General features: G+C 34.7%; 1 protein-coding gene across 1 annotated transcript in view; it reads right to left on the bottom strand.

Annotated features, from left to right (window-relative positions):
• The window catches only part of LOC113077847 (adhesion G protein-coupled receptor A3-like), a 94,914-nt gene extending 77,354 nt beyond the window's left edge, over positions 1 to 17,560 (bottom strand). Inside the window, exons 1-2 of the mRNA XM_026250116.1 lie at positions 16,918 to 17,560; positions 6,097 to 6,168 (exon numbers count right to left, since the gene is read on the bottom strand). Coding sequence (XP_026105901.1) covers positions 6,097 to 6,168; positions 16,918 to 17,126 — 281 coding nt within the window. The 5' untranslated portion in view covers positions 17,127 to 17,560. The remainder of the gene's footprint in view (positions 1 to 6,096; positions 6,169 to 16,917) is intronic.
• Positions 17,561 to 24,087: the final 6,527 nt, after the last annotated feature.

Here is a 24,087-nt window from a genome sequence, read left to right as displayed (position 1 = left end):
TTTGGTGTCTGTTTTTCATTTTTGGTCATGAATGTGCATGCAAAGTTTCAACACACAGATGTGTTTGGAAAAGGCTGCAGACACTTGGTTACATCAATGGTGTAACCCTAACCCTACATTAATAAATACATCTGTTAAATACTATTTATCTGTGTTCACGAAAGTGTTCATAGTTTATCATACTCCATATTTTTTTGACAAACTAAATTAGAGGTTTTCCGTTTCTTTATGTGTTTTTTTTTTTCTTTTCTTTCTCTCTTTAGTGTTGATTTTGTGTTAATTGCATGGAAACCAATAGGCTTCAATTTACATCTACAGGAGAATCCATTCATCCTGTCCTGAAGGTGGCAGCAGCACACGACACTAATGAGTAGATTTACATATTCCTTCTTCTTCCAGTAATAGTTTCTTCCAGAGCATCCCATAGGAGGAAGGCGATTAATGGAGCAAACGAGTGTATTAACTGAAACTAACAAACAGCAGACCGGAGAGCCCTCTCATTAGTGAGCATCCAGCAGTGTTTTAATGACACTTCTGAGGGGCTGATTTCACTAAAACAGCACGTCATGGTGAGAAAGCACTACATATTTAAACTAGCTGCTGGGAAACATGTTCAGAGTTCAAAGGGACTCTAGATGTGCTTCTGTAGAGCGTCAAGACCTGTCAAACATTACAAAACACAAAGAGAGAACTGTAGTAAGTGAAGAGCAGAGAGAAGGCGGGGCCTCAGGAGCCAGACGGAATCTGATTGGCTCCTTCAGTGATGCTGATCTGTAAAACGATTGGTCATGGAAACACAAACATTACAAAATAACAACTGCACACTGTTTAAACCAGTAAGGTAAGATTATGAGAACAAGACTTTTTCATTGTCCGCATTATAGACATTAATTGTTAAATGTCACACAATGGGCTGATTAAAAGTATTTTTTACAATTTTTTTTAAATAACTGATTGAGAAAAGTTCAAATGATTTTTATTCTTAAATTAAGGGTATGATTTCTAAAGAATCATGTGACACTGAAGACTGGAATCATGATGCTGAAAATACAGCTTTGATCACAGGAATAAATTATATTTTAACAGAGATTCACATAGAGAACAACTATTTTAAATTAAAATAATATTTCACAATTTATCCTTGTTTTGACCCTCGGTGGGCAGAAGAGACTTCCTTCAAAACATTTAAAAAAATTCATTTTATTAATGAATTTAAAAACTCTTACATATACGTAGTAGCAATAAGACTGGAAAACAAATGGAGTTTTAAGTTGAAGTTTGTTTCTCCTCTAAAGTTTCAGCAAAGATCTCAACAATCATCAGTAAGTCTTAATATGAACTCAAACATTTCTCATCAAGTTCTCCTGAAATCTCTCGATCTGAGCTGCTGTCCAAATTCATTTTACAGCTCCAAACCTTCCCCGCATTGCTTCAGTGGAGAATTTCACAAGAGACAAAGATCATGAATAATGTTTTCTAAGCTGAACGAGCAAGCGAACAATAAAGCTTTCCTTCTGGAGTGTAAAATAAAGCACTGAATGGGCTGTTCTTCTGTAATGAGTTACTGGAAGCTACGGTGATGGGGTCAGAGCGCTTCGGTGTGTGTCCTATAAACCTGGCCAGTTCTCATCAGCCTAATTGTGACCGTAAATAACGAGGCTATTCAGAGACTGAGAGGAACACACACTCGGCTGTAGCCGCTGTTTTGAGTTGAGACGGGTGTAAAAAGGTCACTTATGCGTCCGCTGTGACATCACTGTCTGGAAGTGCACTTCCTCCGGCCGTTTCCTGCAGAAACATGCACGGTCCTGATGCATGCTGGACTGGTGATATATCAGAGCTTTCACTGCTAACTGAAGATGAGAAATCATGCGTGATCGCAGTCTGACCGCTTTCTGTTGTTGACATGTCTAATCAATAGGGGTGTAACGGTTCACAAAATTCACGGTTCGGTTCGATACGATTCACTGGTGTCACGGTTCGGTTCGGTACGGTTCGGTACGTTTTAGATACAGCAAAAAGAAAAAAATTGGCAGATAAATTTCCTTGATTTTTAAAAAATGTTTTATTTATTAAAACTAACAAAGTATGTTTTTTTATTTTTTAGATTGAACAATGATGGAGCTATTCTTTACCCATATTCTATGGTGTTTTCTTAGCAGCATACTGTATAAACAAAAACAGCTCCTTATAAAAAAAAAATGAAAATGTTATATTGTTGTAGTAGTTATGAACAAATACAAAGATGTAACTCTTTATATGGAACTCTATAACTCTTTATATTGAGTGTGTTTTTACTTAATTGGTTCTGTATAGGGCTTATGTTTTTTGGAACAAAGCAGGAATTACTGTCTGGCTGAAATAGGCTCGTGAAGGAATATTGTAACGGGGCTCAATTACGCATGTTCTTAAAACCTGCGTTTTCCACTACAGAGCGCGCTCGCTCACTTAGTAGCCTACGCGCTGAAGGCTCGTTGGAAAATGGCCAAAGGGTCTTTCACACAGGACGCAGTATGCGCTTCGCTGGACCCTGGGCTCAGCGTTGCACTTCAGATACAACGCAATTCGCGCTGCACCATGCCAAGAGCAAAGTAGGTGGAGTTTTCAAAACTGCCCGTGCATACGTTAAATTTATAACAGTTCTTCTATCTAGTAACGTGCAGGCCTGTTAATTGTATCGTACTGCTCAGGAAATTCCGACACAGTACAGTACTAGTCCATTTTGATTTCCGTGTTTGTTTGGATGCCCCGATCGATTGGTAAAGTGCACCCAAACACCAGACCTGTTGGTTATCGGAGGTTCTTCTATTTCTGGTCTGTTAAACGCATTGGCCATTTTTGAAACGAGCCTTCAGCGCGTACTGAGTGAGCGAGCGCCTGACTGAGTCATAACATAACATAAACATATAAGTTGGTGTTTTTTTCTTCTTCGGGGGTGTCAGGGGCGTTGCCTGTTACGTCGTTTGGGTTATTGGGCTACCTTGTTGAACGCATATCATTATATTTCACAATTTTTTTTTCAAATATAATGAATTAGTCCAACGAACCGTTCGGTACATAGTGCGTACCGCGTACCGGACCGAAAGCCTCGTACCGAACGGTTCAATACGAATACGCGTATCGTTACACCCCTACTAATCAAGTTCAGGCTAAAGCTCTGAGATAGAGTCAGCATGCTGAGAGTGATCCTGGCAATTGTTTATTTATTTTGTTGGAATTAATGCTAATGATTCTAACAAAATGAAATGTGCATTGCAGAACAAACAAACATCTGCATTCACTTTAGAGACCTTATCATAAATTAATCTAACCATCCAACATCTATCTATCTATCTATCGATCTATCGATCTATCTACCAACCAACCAACCATCCAACCATCCATCTGTCCATCTGTCCATCCATCTATCTACCATTCATCTATGCATCTACCATCCACTTATCCATCCATCCATCTGTCCATCCTTCTACCTACCTACCTACCATCCATCCATTCATCCATCTATCTACCATTCATCTATCCATCTACCATCCATCCATCCATCAATCTATCTACCATTCATCTATCCATCCATCCATCCATCCATCCTTCTACCATCTATCTACCATTCATCCATCCATCCATCCATCCATCCATCAACCTATCTACCATTCATCTATCCATCCATCCATCCATCCATCCTTCTACCATCTATCTAACATCCATCCATCCATCCATCTACCATTCATCTATCCATCTACCATCTATCCATCCATCTATCTATCTACCTACCTACCTACCATTCATCCATCCATCCATCCATCCATCCATCCATCCATCTTTCCATCCATTCATCCTTCTACCATCTGTCTACCATCAATCCATCCATCCATCCATCCATCAATCTATCTACCATTCATCTATCCATCCATCCATCCATCCTTCTACCATCTATCTACCATCCATCCTTCTACCATCTATCTACCATCCATCCATCTACCATTCATCTATCCATCTACCATCCATCCATCCATATACCATCCCCTTATCCATCCATCCATCCATCCATCTACCTACCTACCTACCATTCATCCATCCATCCTTCCTTCCATCCATCCATCCATCCATCCTTCCATCCATCCTTCCATCCATCCATCCATCCATCCATCCATCCATCCTTCTACCATCTATCTACCATCCATCCATCCATCCATCCATCATTCATCTATCCATCTACCATCCATCCATCCATCTACCTACCTTCCTACCTACCTACCATTCATTCATCCATCCATCCATCCATCCATCCATCTACCATTCATCCATATATCAGCAATCAAATACATTTTTTCTTTAGCAAATTGTTCGTAAATTGTTAGTAAATGTAGTATAATTAAGGGAAAAATCTGCCAATCTTTAGACCAACGATAAAAAATCTCACAGACAGAAATGACCCTTTGAATATGTTATTTATATTTTGTTTGTTTGTTTATATTAATTTATTAATTATTTGTATTATTTATTAAATTCTTTAAGTTATGCATTAATAAAATGTTTTTACAAATGTATGTATTAATTTATATTCCTATTTGCTTTATTTTTTGGTTCAGGAATATTAATAGCAATAAACTCAAATTGAAATTAGTCATAAATTTGTGCAGTTAAATCATAAAATCTGCCTTCATTTTAGAGATTGTATCATAAATTCATCTTTGGCGGCTCTGCTATGATTAAACTGACCTTAAAAAACTAAACCGGGTGCTTTTCACTATAATTAACAATTTGCTAATGAACCAATTAAGTGATTTAAATGGTAATAAATAAAGGCACATGCTTCTGCTCAGTGAATCCATTCATCATTTCCTCAGTTTGCGAAGCGTTAAACCAGCAGCTGCTCTCAAAGAAAAATCACCAAAGCACTTATCAGATAGTTCAGTCAGCGGACGGAAAACATGGAGATTTCTAGACAGATAAACCTCCGTGAGCCATTTGTCTCACGTCCAAACAGAAATTTCAGTTCATGAAGAGATTAACATTTTCAGTAAACTATTTTTGTTGGAGAAATCCTGTGAGTTTTCTCAGGTTCACAAAATGTTCAATGCACAAATCTCACACTGCTGAGAAAACAGCCCTAAAAACCTTTTTACAAGACTGTGACGATGCATTTCAACGATCATCAGCATCAAAAATCCACAAATTTTTTTTTTTTTTTCTTATGGGGAGTAACTATTTAATTTATTTATTTGCAAAAACATAACTTTTTTTTTCTTCATTTAAAAAAAAAAAAAAACGTTTTTTTTATCATGTTTTTATTTTTTTAGTTAGTGGTTGTTTTTATTTTATTATTATTATTATTATTATTATTTTTTTTTTTTTTAATAACCCAATTGCAGTTTGATTGAAAATTCATTGGAATGCACAATAATAAAAAAAAAAAATCATAATTCTGAGAATTGTTAAAAACCGTAGTTATCTGTTTTTGCAGATCAACTCTTCATAAACACATTATTAAATGAATTATAATATATCATGTTAATATGAATTTAATATATTAAATATGTGTATCCTATAGTGAAAACTGTTGCAATGGTTTCCAGCATCTACTTGGACAAAGCTGTAAATGTAGATTGTATCCAAATGCATGAATGTGTCTGACACCAAATAAACCCCTGATCTGACAGGATCTGAGTTTGGTTTGACTCTGACTGATGCAGAACATCTATTTACAATATATATTTAATATACTCATACTACTAGAAACATGTTGCTATTATGTATTATTAATATCAATATTAACATATCAATAATAATACAACTTTAATATATTAAGCATACTCCTTTGATTTCACAACTGTTGCTATTACATATTATTAATATATTACTATATTAATTGTAACATAGCATATTAATAAAAGGTATATAACCATATTAATATATTTAATATATACTGATTTCTGGATGTAAGTGTGCAGAAACACAGACTGCTAATCTTATATTTCTGCTGATGGATGGGCCTGGTTTCATCTATTATTGATATATGTGTGTATATGGTTTGTATATGACTGTTTTATCATCTCTACACAGTATATCTCCAGATGGAAAGGGCATTGCACTCACAGTCTCTCCAGAGCTCGCAGGCCGAGGAAAGAGTTATTCTTCAGCGCTGAGATCTTATTGTTGCTCAGGATCCTGAGGAGACACAACAACACACGCCATAAACACAGATCCGGAGGATTTACACACCACTCGAAATCTCCCGTCTGCTTCATATCACCGAACGGAGAAAACTAAACTTCTCCAGCAACACGTTCTCTGAAGGGTTATGAAGGCATTATATTTACATTTATGCATTTGCAGACTATTAAAAAAAAAATGCAACTAACATTATATTAAGGTGGATGTTTAATTAATTCATGTATTGCCTAAAAATGACCTATATATATTTATTTATTTATTTATTTATTTTTTGTGAAGATGGAAAGTGGAGAGAGAGAATAAAATATTTAAAGATATATAAAAAAAAAAATATATATATATATATATATATATATATATATATACATATATTCGCTAAAATATGAATGTTCAGAAATATTTAATTTAGGCTTCTATTTACATATAAACATTGGTTAATTCCAGTGTTTTTATGATTAACTCAAACTATAAACATTAAAAAGTGCATTACATAAAATAATATTAATAAAAAATGTGAAATTAAATAAATTAAAATATGCAGGGAATTTTAAAATTTTGTTTAGTTTAACTTGCACTAAAATAACTAAAACTGAAATAATAAAAAAAAAAACTATCCATAGGAATATTTTTAAAACAACAAAACTAATAAAAATTACAAAAACCAACAAAATTTCTAAAACTTAAGTAAAATTAACATGATATCCGATGATAAAAAAATTAAAACTAATTCAAAATATTAAAAAAATTACAATAGTATCTCAAACATACTAAAATACCAACACACACACATAGCACACAGATATGGTGACCCTGAAAGCTGAAAGATGTTGTTGCTGTTTCTAAATCTTTATAGTTTTATTAATTATTATTCCAGTTCTAGTTATTTTAGTTGAAGTTCAAGTAAATGAAAATGAGAAATGATGTCTTGGAAACCTAAATACTAAATACTGACAAAATCTCCTTTAAAGTTGTTCAGATGAAGCTCTTAGCAATGCATATTACTAATCCAAAATTAAGTTTTGATATATTTACGGTAGAAAATTCACAAAATATCTACATGGAACATGATCTTTATTTAATATCCTAATGATTTTTGGCATAAAAGAAAAACCAATAATTTTGACTCATACAATGTATTTTTTGCTATTGCTACAGATATACCCCAGAGACTCAAGACCGCTTTTGTTCTCCAGGGTCACAAATATGACGTCTACCTGCAAAGGATTGTCATCATGTAAAGCAGATCTGATCTAATGCCCTGTATGTGATTAATGATCCAGCAAAAAAAGACATTATATAAGATCTGCTTTACATGCGTGACGAGACTCGTGTCGTTCACACACACACACACACACACACACACACACACATAATGAAGGTCATGCATCTCTAACAGTGTTCATGTGTGAATGACGTTGATGCAGTATCGCAGCACACATGCATTAAATCACTGATCAGACAGTTTCAGACACACACGGCCTTCAGGACACGCCAGTCACACACATGACCAAGACAACACGCTGAAAACCACATTTACAGCTGAAGCTAATATTTGAGGAATAATCACAGCAGGGTTATTAGATTAAAATGAAAATCATAAATCAAAGACAAATGAAAAAAACATAAATAAATAAAAATAAGGTAGTATAAACTTTTAGTTTAGCTTATCTCAAAGTACTAAAACAACCAAAATAAACTAAAACTTAAAATTAAAGTTTATAAAAAACTATTTTAAAAAATAATAATGATAAAATACAATCTAAATGTATTCAAAGTTCAAATTAAATATTAAAAAAATTATTAAAAACTTTTTATTAACTAATTATTAACACTTAAAAGTGAAAAAATATGTATTCAAACTATAATAAAAACTAAAACCGACAGTAGATTTTCAATACACATTTTGAGTGTTTTGTAACAAAAAAAACTAATTTATTCTTTAAAAAAATATATATTTCCCAATGATTATTTTTTTATTAATTAATTATCTATTATTAATCATTTTTATTTACCGCTGTAATTGGCTTCAGTATGCAAAACCTTTTTGTAAATCAATGGTAGCATATTACCTTTAAAAATTAGAATAATTAATATGATTAATGTTATATAATGCTATTTTAATTGGCTAAAGATTCAAAATGCATGCACATACTGACCTATTGGTTAATCAACGAATTAACATATTACTTAACATTAATTAACATATCATACAAGACTTCCTGGAGCACTGAAATTAGTCTGGAGTAATGAGGTCATCCACTAATCATTTCCAGAAGACGACCTGTTAAAATATCAGCGTTGTGTAGTGTGTGAAAGCTGTTGTGACAATGAGACATCTGCAGTGTCTGTGTGTGTGTGTGTGTGTGTGTGTGTGTGTGTGTGTGTGTGTGTGTGTGTGTGTGTCACGAGGTCGTTCGCCCCCACACGCCTGTTTCAGGCCTCTGTCTAACATCCAGGAAATGGCAGGCAAAACATAATTGCACATTTTGTAAACAGTGCATGCCGAAACTCCAGCGACCTTCCAACTTTCTATTTACAATATCAATTATGTTCTTCAAGGATAAGCAGAGAGAGAGAGAAAGAGGGACAAATTAAATATTGTCTTTCTCGGACCGCCGGAGCAAATGGTCTGTGTCATTGAGTGTGATTTAATCCAGCAGCTAAAGGTTATGAGTCCACACACACACACACACACACACACACACACAGAAATACACATTTGCCAAAGCATGCATTAAAAGCACAGTGTGTGTGGATACAATTGCATCTTATAATGCATTGCATTTGACTAGCATTTCCTCACTGATGAATGAACCTGCAATTAAACACACTAAACTAAAAATGCAAAAACCACTGATTGAATCCTGTCGCTTTATGCAATAACGTTGATTATAATGCATACTGTTTTACGGGCTGATATTACTGACACACTGTAACTGTGGAGGCTTGTTTCCACCATGCAATAAAAATATTAAAGAAAGGTAACTGCAATTATTTTATCTCACAATTCTGATTTTGTTTTCTCATAATTCTGAGAAAAAAAAGTGGGTATTGCGAGACACAAACTCAGAATTGTGAGATATAAACTCAAAGTTGAAAAATACAAAAGTTGAATAGTCCCTTTTTTATCAAATTCTTTTTATTCAGTACTGGAAACAAGCTTCAATACACTGCTTCCTGTAGAGCTGTGTTGAAACGATGCATATTCTGAAAAGCACTTTACAAATAAATCGAATTAGAGTTGACTATTTCTCATCAATCTGTAAGCAGTAAATTGTGATTCAAATTCAGTTAGCAATGAACCTGTATTTCATGATGAAAGCAGTGAGTGTTTGACATCCTTCACACACACAGTTCTCCCTCGACGCTCAGAAGTCCTTCTGCACTACTCTATTATCACAAGATCGAAAGAATAGAAATACTCTGAATTACGGTGGTCCACAGGCACCAATCACAAACTCAACTATTACAAACATCCCGAGCAGACGGCGCAATGATTTCCGACCTCCACGGCCCCAGTGTTTCTCTATAATATCAGGTTCCTAGGAGCAGCTAACCAAAATAACATATTTCAGATCGACTAACGTTGACCTTGGACACGAAGCAGAGTTAGCTGTGGAGATCCTGAAGGACGCTGGGCGGCTACACGCCACAATCACACCGAAACCGGTCTGAAACCAACAGCTGCATGAATGTAAAAACAACACAGATCCACACAGCTTCAGACACAACTACAGCGAGACCAGGACTTTCTCTGAGATGCTTTAAAGTACTGTAGAAACACCACCAAATCACCAGAGTATTTCAGCACAGAAACACACACACAGCAGGTTCAGTGCTGCTCCACACACATCGAGTTGTGTCCAGTTACACACAACCATAAAATCACTAACGAACAAGTTTCTGATTTGTAATGAGACCAACAACCTCCTGGAGATCTATAGTATTGTATAAAAACAGAGTATAAAGAGCATCAGCACTCTACTCGAGAAACATTTCTGATTATTATCAGTGTTGAAAACAGTCGTATTTCCGTGGAAACTATGATATGTTTAATTTTTTTCTGGATTCACAGATTCACAGACACTTTCGATTAATTTAATGCATCCTTGCTGAGTATAATTATGCTGTTTATATAACTATATACAGATGCATCTCAATAGATTAGAAAGAACTTAAAATTAAAAGAACCAAAGACTCTTTTAACTACTTCAGTCTGTGTGCATTGAATTTATTTAAAACACGAGTTTCACAATTCAAGTTGAATTGCTGAAATAAATTAAGTTTTCCACGACTTCCAAATTTATTGAGAAGCACCTGTATATGTATATTAATTTTTTTATTTAATGCATTCATCAGACGGTTTTATCCAAAGGGACTTTCAGTGCATTCAGGCTAATATTTTTTACTTAACATATGTTCCCTGGGAATCGAACCCACAACCTTGTGCTGCTAATGCAATGCTCTACCACACACACACACACACACACACACACACACACACAGTAATAGTTATGTTATTTTCTCATGATCAATTATGTATGTGATATGTTACATTATATATGTTATATACAGCAAATTATTTTAGATTTAATAAAATATTATATAAATATTGTGTATTTAGCTGATGCTTTTATCTAAAGTAACTTATGGTAAGAACACTTCATTTCCCAGAATGCATTAAATGTATTGAAATCCTAACTATTGCTATTAAGTAAATTTCTCATTCGGTCAATGCAACATCTGATTCATCTTTCCGTGTGGTGTGGCTCACTTTAGCATGTAAAGAGTTAAAGTACAGCCACAGTAAGTCTCAGATTCAACCTGTAATTTACAATCAGTGCTAATGATGTGGGCGTGTTTGTAGCATTAGCTGATTAGCATAATACCATTAGCGTGTTATAACAACACCGATGCTGCTTCATTCTGAGCGAATCCCTCACTGTTTCTTTCACAGATGAAGCGGGTGATCAATATCCATCTAAACCAGTGTGAAAACAGAGCCAGCTCAAGCTCTCAACACGTTCTCAGCTGCACACGTTAACACACATCCACCAGATCACACAGAAGCGATTCTATGATATTTAGACGCTTTAAATAACCCCGGCGTTCAGCGGCCGCTGAGAGAGACCGCTGATGTGTTCTTGGCAGACGAGCTGTTTTCCTTCTTAACATTTCTAGCCAGTCGCCGTCCAGATGCACTCGGACACATTCTTGGGTTTTCTGCACAGCACAGACGGATTCATTAGTGTTTAGAGTATTATTGGTTTACTGCTCCGTCTGAGACATGACTGACCACAAACGCTGAGATAAAACAATCCACAACAGCCTCTGCAAGATGATAAAAGACAAACCTGATGCTTTTCCAAAGGGTTTAAAGGAGCAGTCGTTCCAAACTGTGCTAACCTTGATACACGTATTCATTTATAACTAGAAAAACAATACTCAGAAGTCTTGGATTTTTATTGTTTTATTATTAAATAATAAAATTAAACATTCCTGAATCAGCTTGTTTTCTGAATAAATAAATGAATAAATATGTAAAACTTAACTTTAAAACAACTGCCAATGGATACAGTCAGAAAAATTCAAAGGGAAAACAAGTTCATTTTTTTCTGACTGCTGATCAGGAGACAAGACTTAATATTTTATGTCATTTTGATTTCATAATGTTTAAACATTTGTTTTGGAAAGCAATTTTTTTTTTTAATAAAACTTTTTTTTTTTTTTGCAGTTTATAATGTTGCAAACGATTTTCTATTTCAAGTAAATGCTGTTCTTTTGAACTTTCTGTTCATCTGTGAATCCTGAAAAATACAATGTGTCACAGTTTCCACAGTAATATTGTGCAGCACAACTGTGTTCAACATTGATAATAATCAGAAATGTTTCTTGAGCAGTAAATCATCATATTTTCATGATTTCTGAAGATCATGTGACACTGAAGACTGGAGGAATGATGCTGAAAATACAGCGGAGCATCACAGAAATACATTACACTTTAACACAGATTCACACAGAAAAAAAGCAATTTGAAACTGTAGAAGAGACTTATTTAAAGAAGAAGAAGAAAAAAACAGATTACCAACCCTAAACTTTTGTATGTGCACAATTTTTGTTTTCCTAAACATTTTGGAACAACATGAAGGCGAGTAAATGATGAACTTTACACTGTATTACACTCAGATTACATCAACAGAGCTGTGTCATCATCATCATCATCTAATGAGAGGAAATCTGCTCTGATTTCTGTGAATCCAGAGGAAACACATCACACACTGACACAGAGTTTATAACTCAGTGTGTTTCCTCACTGTCTCGTGCTGAAGTACAGTATGACATCACAGATATCCCCATCTGTTCCTCCACAGCCCTGCAGGTCTTCAGACTGTCATTTCACATTAACGATGACAGACAGCGTGTTTGACGGACGTCCTTCAGTGACTCTTTCCCAAAACTACTGTACACACAGAACATCCAGAGAGTTCAGTGAGAGACCAGACTGAAAACTGATGGAGTACTGGACAAAACCCACTGAACAGCTGTTTATCTCACTGTATTTCAGAGCTACGTTTAACATTTAGAGGAATCCCTTCATCTTTCTGTCAAACACACATGAACACGTGTGGTAAAATGTTTACGCCTAATTATTGAATTAAGTAATCTTTTAATTCCTAATACTGTCAAAATACACAAGGTTTACATGTAGACTCAGTTTGTCATGTCGAAAATGAACGTAAACAGTTGAGAGAAAACCGTATACGTCCCTGTATATCAGATGCGTGAAGTTCTTAAAGGGACAGTACACCTATTAAACATGCATCCCATTACTGTCAGATGATAGATTACCCTAAAATTTCATTTCTGTCTTTATTTAATAACTGTTACATTGTCCCAAACCTGTATTAATTTATTTAATGTGCTGAACACAGAAGAAGATATTTTGAAGAATGTGGGTAGCCAAAACACTTGCCGTTCCACATTGAGTTTGATAGTAGAAAAAAATACCCTAGAAGTCACTGTCAACCAGAAACTGTTCCTCAAAATAGCATTTAAGTTCAGAAGAAAGAAACTAATGGTGGTATAAAAATGAAACACTATGACAGAATTATTATTATTATTTTTAATGTGAACTATTCCTTTCACATTAATAAAAACAACAAAACACAGAGAGAAAAATCACTCACTGCTCTTGACTGAAGAAATGCAATACAGTTGCGTTAGGAATCAGTTTATATAGTGTTTTATTTTTATGTTTTATTATTTTTATATACAATTTCTTGAATGCTCATCTAAATACACCTGTTGTACCAGAAAATAAAGCAGCGTTTGTTTTATTTGTATATTATTATTGGTCAATTACTAATGATAATGTATCATGGTTTCCACAAAATTATCCGAAATGTTCTATTTTACAATATCTTCACATAAAATATATATTTTTTAATAAATGCAGCCTTTGTGAGTTTTAGAGACTTTTCAAAAACATAAAAAATTTAGAAAAATAATAATAATTACAGCAAGCTTTTGACCAGTAGTGTGTTTAACCAGATAAGTTCATCTACTAACGAGTCTCTTTACTCTTTAACTCAAACCTTCATGCTAAATATTTGAAAATAAAGACTGAAATATTTTCGGAAACCTAATGTTGGTGACACTGGAGTCATGTGAATCTGCTGTAGTTCATTTATAGTCACCGTTTCTGACTGAAATAATCCTAATATCTACAAATAATCCGACAGAAACCCCCAGCTGTGTTTCTGTTGAGCTTCCTGCAGAAATGCTCCATCAGAAGCTGTCGATCTGCGTCTCCGAGGCTTGTGTTTTTGGGGAAGTCTTGTTCCTGCTCTAGGAAGCGTGACGTTCCTGATCCTCGTCTGACTTGTGTTTGTGTGGAGGATAAATAAACAGCAGGAGCTCAGATACACCTCCTCTCGTCTCCTCAGACGTTTATAGAGTAGTCCCTCGTTATCATCCTGCCATCGTTACTCCGTTAAACATCTTGAGACACAGACGGAGCAGATACTCATGTTTAATTCATTTCCCTTTATTCAGTAACCTCTTTTATGTGAATCGATTTAGCATGTTCTCCAGCGCACTTCTGTTTTATTCTTTTATTATTACTCCGTCTTTAGAGTTGTGGTTTTTCTGTATTTCTAAATTTATTTCAAAGGTATACATTGTATCTTTACACAAATCTGCATGCATTTTGTAAACATTGAAAACATTAGGTTAGCTTTACTTTACTGCAGTTTCCAGGTGAAATATATGCACCATTTTTTTTCAAATATATGTCATAATTTAGCGACGCTTTTATCCAAAGTTTCTTACAAATGAGGAGAACAATAGAAGCAGTCAGACCAACGAGGGAACAACAGAATACAAGTGCTCTGACAAGTCTGTATCTCTAGCACAGTAAAGTATCTTTTTATATAGAATAGAATAGAATAGAATAGAATAGAATAGAATAGAATAGAATAGAATAGAATAGAATAGAATAGAATACCATTTGCCTATTAATTGGTCAGGTGCTGGCAAATAATGTTCTATTCAGTCATTACTTGATTTTTGTTTTTTGACAAAGGTTGGTGTAATATGATATAATATAATCAGTCATCGGTCATTGGAATCACATTTAGACATTGGTTTGATTTCTTCAAGACGAATAAAACATCCTTGTTCAACTATTACTGATGTATTTGATGTCACTGAACACACGGATGTACAGAAACTTCACAGCAACCTGACAAAATAAAAGTTCAGTTTTATTTGAAATTGTGAGAGCATAAAATACATTTTAAAATTTAAATAAAATAATTATAATGAATATAAATAATTAGGATGATCAATTGTAATTAAATAATTATTAAAATGTATGTGAATAAATCACACTATTATTTTTCCATGTTTAATTTTAACAGCAAAACTCTTTTATACAGCACCAAAAAATATGTTTAATTTTCATTTGATTTAAAGATCAATTAAATTAACGTTCTGTCTTCATTTGATTATTAGAATTTGTGTATGAGAGAGAATTTCTGAGGAAGAAAAAACAAACAAACAAAAAAACTCACAGGACACTGTTATTGTAATAATAATAATAATAATAATAATAATAATAATAATAAGTTGTTTTTATTAATACAATAAATTAAACATGTTTTTGATTATTACAATTTTAGTTAACCATTGAAGTAGAATACAGAAAAAATTAAACAAAACAGAATTTGGTAAGAATAAATAAATAAATATTTGAGAAAACCATTAAATGTACTTTATTAGGGCCGAAACATTTTGTTTTATTTTCTTTGGTTAAACTTTTAATAAATTGTTGTAAGAAGTGTAAAAAGTAACTAGACATGATTCAGTATTATTTAAAGTGTATATAATAGAAAACTGTAAAAAAAAATAATAATAATTAAGTCTAATTAAAATAAATAAATAAATATGAATTTGGGGAAAAAAATAGAATAAAACATTTCATAGGGCACTATTTAAAAAAAAAAAAACACTGACTTCAATATAATAACACTGGAAATGTTAAAATACAATTCATTTCCAGGTTTTGGCAAAAAAAAAAAAAAAACATAATCCCCATCATCACTTTATGATGTGCAGAATTATAGTGCAGTGACCAAACTCTGAATATACAATAATGTGATGTCTGGGAAGGATGCAGTGATGGAGAGATGTGACTCAGATGAATCTCTTGCTCTGGAGACTGAACACCAGTGTGAGAAGCAGATTATAGTGCATTCAGCAAAGCGACTTAAAGAAGGCTTCATTAGTGACAATGCTAGGTTTATAACACAAAGAACTGTCACTACCTTCACTAGTCCTTCACTATCTGCTCCAGTTTTATCCACACAGCTCTTTTCAAGCACTTTAGCACAAACCTTCAGGAGAAAATCAAATCATGACTCCTCTCTTCCAGTACTGTAGTGTTTCTTGCATGACTTTATTCCTTGGATTAATCACTTCTGTTCTCTCACTACGGATAAAAGCTTTTCCTTAATGAGTTAATGGAAATGTAAAAATCATTCTGCAGTATCTGAGGGCTTCGTCTCTGAGTTGTGCTCGAGACAAACTGAATACTGATGACAGGGCAAAAACACTGCATCAATGCACGATCATCCATCACAAACCACTTATGAAACTTCTGATCATAAAATATCATCAACTGAATCAATAATAATAAAAAGGCCAGTGCTCACATTTTATTTTATGTGTCTATGTTGCATAAAGACACTTAAAAAGGTATTATGAAAATAATAAAATATTACAATAAATGTATTTTAAATAGTTTTTTTTTTCCAGTTTTCTCAGCCATTATTACTGCATGAAGATAATAAAATATTACTATCTAATTATTTACAAATATATATATTCAAGTTTTCCATACTGCATGAAGACAATAAAATATTTCAATAAAATTCTTTTAAATATAAATATTTTCTTCAGTTTCCCTAGTCATGTTCACTGCAATAAGATAAAAAATAAATAAATCACAAAAAACTATTTCTAGTCGATTTATTATTGTAGAGTTGAGCCTGACTGGAACTTTAAAGGAGTTTAATCCATGACTTTTATATGAAGATTTGACCGAATTTAATAATTTTCATGACTTCTCTAGGCATTGCATGTTAAAATCCTCTGCCATTAATAACGAGAACATGAAATAAAATATTAACCCCATGTTTACTGAAGTCACAGGGACAAGATCACTAAAGGAAAGTTACTCACAGAGACACCGTGGTGTTGGGTAACGAGCTGGGCTGCATGGTTTCCGTCAGGTCCGCATCATCACACACAACCTTCACGAGCACGCTCTGCCTGTTAAACTGCTTTGATCTCTCCGCGGTGCAGTGACAGCTGTCAATCATCCGCTCAGGACAGTATCTGCTGCCGCGCACAACCGCGAGCGCCACGCACAGCGCGAGCAGCACGTTCATCGCGATCTGCTCTGTCACGTTACTTCCAGCCAATCTAGGATCAGATGACCGATCATCTCAGGGATGATCAAACACAGAGGACTAGAGGTCCCCAACCATCAGAGAAGATGCATAGAACAAAACACAATACTCCCAGTTCAAAGCCAGTCCTGCATTATACTCCAGTTTAGATTAGGTTTGCATCCTCACTGCAAGTGCTTCTTAATCCCTCTTAGTATCCGAAAGTGAAGGAAACTTCTGTCCCAGTGCGCTCCTCTGCGCATTTGCTCAGTTTGCGTGACTTTGCAGTGCGCGCTGCTGTCAACAGGTGAAGTAACTTCTAGCGCTGCGCGTCAAGTCTCACGCGTTCCTCCTCCAGGCGTCGCGTCCTATTACGCTGAAGGCCTGCCTTATGAATAACAATGACGCACCGTGACGTGTCTCAATAGGGTCACCTGATTGGCTGACAGCGGGCGCTGGTGGGCGGGAGAACTCTATGTGGTGACTGGCAGGTTCATGAATATTAACTAGCCTGAGCGCTCCAGAATAAATTCTAGTCAACGTCAGCATGCCGTCATTAATATTCATGCACACTTTTTTCACCGTAGTAGGATTTAAAACTTTTCATTGGCTCAAAACTTAACATGCCATGATTATTTATCCTAAAGAGGCCTGTAGATGTGAAATATAACACTATTTAACCATGCATAAATTAGATGATTTATTTTACCAAAAGACTACATCTATGGATTTAGAAAATCTATATATTTTTTATTATTATTTTTATGATTAAAAACCTATATATATATATATATATATATATATATATATATATATATATATATATATATATATATACATAACATAAGCACCTCAGCAATTTCTAGTTGGGTTTTGTCCCTTGTACAAAAGCTATTCAATTTTCTTAGATGATGGGACTTGTAGTTTTCCTGTAAAGAAGAAAGATAAATAAGAGGTTTTCTTCTAGAATTGTCTCTTTCTGTTACTAGGTTACTGTCTGAAAAAGCCTTCCACTACTTGCTTTGGTCATCAGGGACATGAAAGAGCAGAATCATCTTGAAATTGCAATGAAATGCTTGACCTTTCTTCTCCAGATGCATAAATGATCTTCTTTATCACCTGGCAAGCGTTCAGAAGATAAAAGGACAGAACATCAACACAATCCATCTGGACATAACACTGACTGAAGGATCACGCTCATTACATCCGGTTTACACAATTAACTCCTGAAAAAGTGTGTGTTTTGGAGAGAAAATACCATATAAGCACATACATTTAAAAAACAAAAATTATTATAGGACACATGGAATTAAGTTCAAATGCTGTCGACTTTAACTTCACATTCAGAGGAGGAAGATTTTTAAGGTTTTCTTCCCACACGTCCAATCCAAACACTTAAAGTTGAAACTCTTTTCAAAACACATTAATGAATAAATCAAAGCCAAGGGAATTGTAAGCAAGAGAGATTCAGTATGTGTGCAACCATTTATTGCTTTTTGTCACTCATGACTTCAAGTTTAAATAAAAATAAATAAATAATTTTGTCATAATTTACTCATCCTTCCAATCCCACGACTTTCTCTCTTCAGTGAAACATACTGTAAAATAAGATATTTTAAACAATTTTCAAACCTCTTTTTTTCAAGTCAAAGTTTATTTATGAAGCACTTTTTTTTTACAAACGTGTGTGTTAACAAAAGTGCTGTACAAGCATGAATAGGGCAATATGACAAATATTCTCTCATTCTGACGGCACCCATTCACTGCAGAGCATCCATTGATGAGACACTGATGCAGTGCTACATTTCTCCAAACCTGATGAAGAAACAAACTCATCCTGATCTCAGATGACCTGAGGATGAGCAGATTTTGACGTTTGTGTGCACTATTCCTTTAAGGCTGCTGAACTTGTATCTATATAACGTCAGAAGCTGGTGCAGCTGCTTCTTCTCTCATAGAGCCGAGACACACTGAAAGGACTCTCATTATTTACACTGAAGGAGACGGAGAGAGCGAGAGACCAGTCCTGAGTCTCCAGTATTTCACTGCATGACATCCAAACATGAGGCAGCTCTTTTCCCTCACAATCTCTCATTTCTCTCCCTTCTTCTCTCTCTGGATCTCTGGGGAGCTGCAGGACATAAAAACACTGTAGGCTCGTGCGTTCCCTTCAGGTTTCTGCTGGAGGGCTTGTTTAGACAGATGTAGCTTCACCTCGGCGCTGGAACGAGACTCTTCCCTCGTGACACGTTCTGACATCATCATCTGAAATGATGAATCTCTGGATGGAGAATGAAAAGCAGGCGCGTCTCTGCTGTAATGAGAAGCAGCCTCTTGATACTGAGTAAATATTTTCTCAGTGGTAAAGAAAGAGCGTTCAAGCCTCCCTAAACACCAGAGCGATAAATAAACGCAGACTGTGAGTCGTGTCTCCGATTAAACACAGGTGGAGATTCACATCTGAGAAGCTGAAGCAGAAACTGCGTCATCAAGAAGATTATGAACCGTTACCTGCATCCCTGAACAAAATCAACACTCCTCAGCTGAAAAAAACGACTAACAATTTGTATAATTGGTTAAACAGTGAGATACATTTACACATGCATACAACAATGTGTGTACTGTATATGCATGTGTGTGTGTGTGTGTGTGTGTGTGTGCATATATATTAGATTTTTATGTTTTAATTTTAGATTTACATCATTAAATCATTTATTTTCAGATTTATTTCAAATGTGATGAAATTCATTTAATTATTAGGTATGTATTATTTCATGAAGTTCTCGCACCCTGCGTTTCAAAATAAAAGAGCAATGTTTTGATGTGATATGTTTCTGTAAAGAAGGCTCTTGACTGAAGTCAGCTGCTGTTGTGATGTAAATCTTTACACATATTTGTGCATCTCAAATGTGTAGTTCACCTGGAAATTGATCTGTCAAACATAAAAGATGATATTCAGCACAATGCTCACATTGTTTTCCCTATACAATAAAATTAATAAAGATGGAGCCCCAAAACAGACACAAAGCACCCCATAAGTATCATAATGCAGTATATTATATGAGGTCTTCAGAAGTTATATGACAGATTTGTGATGAACAGAACCAGATTTCTGTTTTTCACTCAAATTATTATGTGCTCAAATCTCATCTGCACAAATATGCAATCGTGATTTGTTAAAATACTGATTCCCAAACTTATCTGTCAGCCAAACTTCTAAGAGCTAAAATATTTCCTTGAAGTCCCACTGAGAAATTGAGTTAATATTTCAATGATTTATGACATATTTGCATGTTCATGGTTCTCTGATGTCAATTAATGGCCACATGACTCTCAGGTAATATATTAATACATTTTCATATATTTTTATTTTGTGTTTTATTTTATTTTTTATACTTTATATTATACTATATTTTAATATTATATATTTTATTTAACTAGTTAACTATTTTTGTTTCGATTTTATGTAATAAATTCTTACTTAAAGCTGCGGTAGGGAACTTTTGACGCTCTAGCGGTTAATAAACAGAACTGCTTGCGTCTTGCGGAAGAACATCGTAGCCGGAACTACTTCTCTCTGTTTATGTCTATGAAGAATCACAAAGGTACTGGGTTACTCCGCCGCGGTACCCCCGAAGCAATCTAAAATAGTCCGAATATAAACACTTATTATAGGTGCACCCTAGTGATTCAGGACAAGCTAAAAACACGGTTTGGAAAATGGATTCATGGTGTACTCTCTTATTATATACATTTTTCTACATTTTGAACACAAACAAAGTTACGGACCGCAGCTCTGATTGGTTATTTTTTACCGGGAGTGATGACTTTCTGCAAATGGCAATAGGACACTGGGAGGAGCCAGAGGAGCTTGATTTTTACACAGATTATCTGTCTCATATTCTACTGTCAGGACATAATGACAGGTTTAATAAATATGTAAAAAATATATTTTTACAAAAGTTCCCTACAGCACCTTTAACATTCAATCATTTTACACATTTACATGTTTACTGAAGGCGGTTGATGGTTTGTTATTTATTTATTACTGGTGTGTAAACAAATAAAACAAATAAAATTAAGTCCGCAGTTCATCACATTAAGTATTAAAGTATAAACTGAAGGTTATTGGAGCATGTTTTACTAGGATAAACTGCAGTCTTTTTAAATTAAAATTTCATGTTTAAATCAATATGTTACTTGATGATTCTTCTGAAATTTACTCACAATTTCTGAGTGAAAAATTCAGTGCATGCTTCATTGTAATAAAATGAACACTCATTAAAAAATAAACTTTTTCAGCAAATATTTCAGCAGCAGTTATTCCAGTCTTAATCATACTGATCTTTTCCTGAATAATTGTTTCTCTTTGTATTATTTTTATTTGTGAGTCACTTTAGATAAAGTGAAGCAAACAATTCAAATAAAAAACACATACAATCCTACTGAATAAAAGTTCTGCGGCGACTTATTTTACGTCGGTGGCCTTGATTATTCACTTGGGATGTTTCTTCATACTAAAGACACCTTCACAAAAATAAGAGGAGCTACTGTCTCGAACTAATAATTTCCTCTCTTTTCAGAATGATTTTTTTTTTTTTATCATAACACACTGTAGAAGCGTCATGTGTGTTGAGTGTTTGCTCTGGTGTGTGTCGTGAGCGTTCACACACACAGCTGCAGTCTGTCACTGATCAGAAACCACAAGAGTCTGACCTGAACACAGCTGGCCTCGCAATCCCATAATGCAGTGCTGCTACTATAGACCTGCAGTCACACACACACACACACACACACACGAGCTGGAGGCCCAGTGGCTCTAGAGCACACTGTAATAAACAGGGTGTGTGTGAGAAATGTGCAAAGCAAACAGACTGAGCAGCAGAGCTGGAGGAAGAGTAACTCTAGTGTGTGTGTGTGTGTGTGTGTGTGTGCTGAAATACACCTGCTGGACCACCAGAGCAACACACCTGCAGGACGCCCACAACTAACACACAGCACCAAATATAATACAAACCAGCTCTGGACAGTAAATAAACTTGTAATTGAATGTAAATGTAAATTATTAGCAGCTCTTCCAGTCTTCTGCTAGTGTTGCTATCTTCTGTGGATTAATTGTTTCTTGTTCTGTTTGAGTCACTTTAGATAAAAGCATGTACATTTTGATTTTAAAAATACACAATAAACAACAACAACAAAACAACAACCTGCTGAATAAAAATTCTATAATGACATTTCCTTTCTCTTAAAAATAAATAAATAATAATAATCATTTTAAAGTAGACAAATTGAAAGTGATAATGTTCACTTTGGACGGTTCTACCAGCAGAAAACTGTCCCATTAACCAGAACAAACCTGCAGTGATGTCTGCTGTTTTCATACTGCATACTTTTATTTAACCTGAAGAGGAAAAATAATCATAAACACATTGGTTTGTATCGCAGATCATTTCACAGTTTACTGCCCCTTGTTATTTTTCTAGTTAATCACCTATAGCGGCTAATGAATGAGAAGAAAACAGCTCATGATGAAGCCTCAGATCATCTATTTCTGCAGTATATAGTGTGTACAAGAGCCCAAAACACACAGTATCCCATAATGCAATGCTTTCCTGTCCGTTCTGACTCCGGTTATCTCTTAATTACCTGGAGGCACAAAGAGGCATTATGGGTCGTCAGTCAGCTGCCAGTTCACAGCCGAAGGGAAGACTTCATTTAGATGACGTCTGTGTGAATGACACTGTGTGTGTGGATCACTCATTCATATTTATTCATTTGATACAAAAACACTTGAATAAGGAAGAAAAATGATCAAACATAGCAGCAATGTAAGTTTGATTTTTGATAAAGTGATTCAGTTCTGAGTCTGTCATGTGCATTTATATGAATATACCAATCTAGTCTAATTTAAAACTGCTGCAAGTGACTTTTTAAGAAAAAAAATATGCATAAAATATCACCATTAGCTGAGAGATAGACTGAAATAGCTTCGCTAACACTGAAGGACAAATCAGGGACAACCTCTCACTGAGACCAGAAGAAAATTATTTTAAAATCAGTCTATATTTGAGCAAATAAATGCAGCTTTGGAGACCAGAACAGACTTCATTAATACATTTAAAAAACATCTATATTTTATCTATATATAGAACTTCATTAAAACTACATATATACACACAATCTGTATTTTAATATGTTTACTCTTCTTGTGTGTTTCTTCAATCCCTCTTTAGTTTTAGCTTGTATAGATTAGGTTTGAAACTTTAAACTGCACACATCTTTGTGTTATAGCCTCAGTAAGATGAATCGTTTGTAGTATTTCTCATTTGTAAGTCGATTAAAGCGTCAGCTAAATGAATAACTATAAAATGCTGCCCAGCAGGGACTTGAAGAGGTGAATCCTTTAAGGAATTGATGCATTTAAATGAACTTTCCCAACAAACTGACTTTGAAATGAAACAGAAAAAACTGTGAGGAAAGAGTTAGTTCATTATAATGGGTCTGAAATTGTTTCTTTAGCGCATAATTAACCTTAATGCAGTGCAAGGCACTTTGAATGAAAACTGCTAATTAGTAAATGTTTCAAATGTAGCTTACACACTGCAAGCAAGTATTTTTGACTTGTTTTTCAGTTCAAATACCTAAATATTCTTAAATTAAGATATACTTACCTGAAACACAGAAAGACTATAGTTATAACATCTTGTCATTGTGTTTCTCTTTCCTGTTCCTCTTTGTAATAACACAACAGTAAACGTCCCGAGCAGCAGCTCAATGTCAGGAATAAAGCCGAGGGTCACAGTTTGGCTGGACGTCATGCACTCGTTAGAAAGTCTAAAGTAGGCTGTTTAAAAATAGCATTCGTTTCCATACCTTCATCATTTCAGACTCACAGAATCTGCATTCAGCTGTATATACAGTAATGCATCAAAACATTTTGTTGCATGCACATTTATTGCAC

Source organism: Carassius auratus, unplaced genomic scaffold (genome assembly GCF_003368295.1).
Source record: "Carassius auratus strain Wakin unplaced genomic scaffold, ASM336829v1 scaf_tig00023288, whole genome shotgun sequence".
NCBI classification, from domain to species: domain Eukaryota; kingdom Metazoa; phylum Chordata; class Actinopteri; order Cypriniformes; family Cyprinidae; genus Carassius; species Carassius auratus.
Note: the sequence above shows the minus strand (reverse complement) of the source record. Positions and strands in the feature narration are given on the sequence as shown.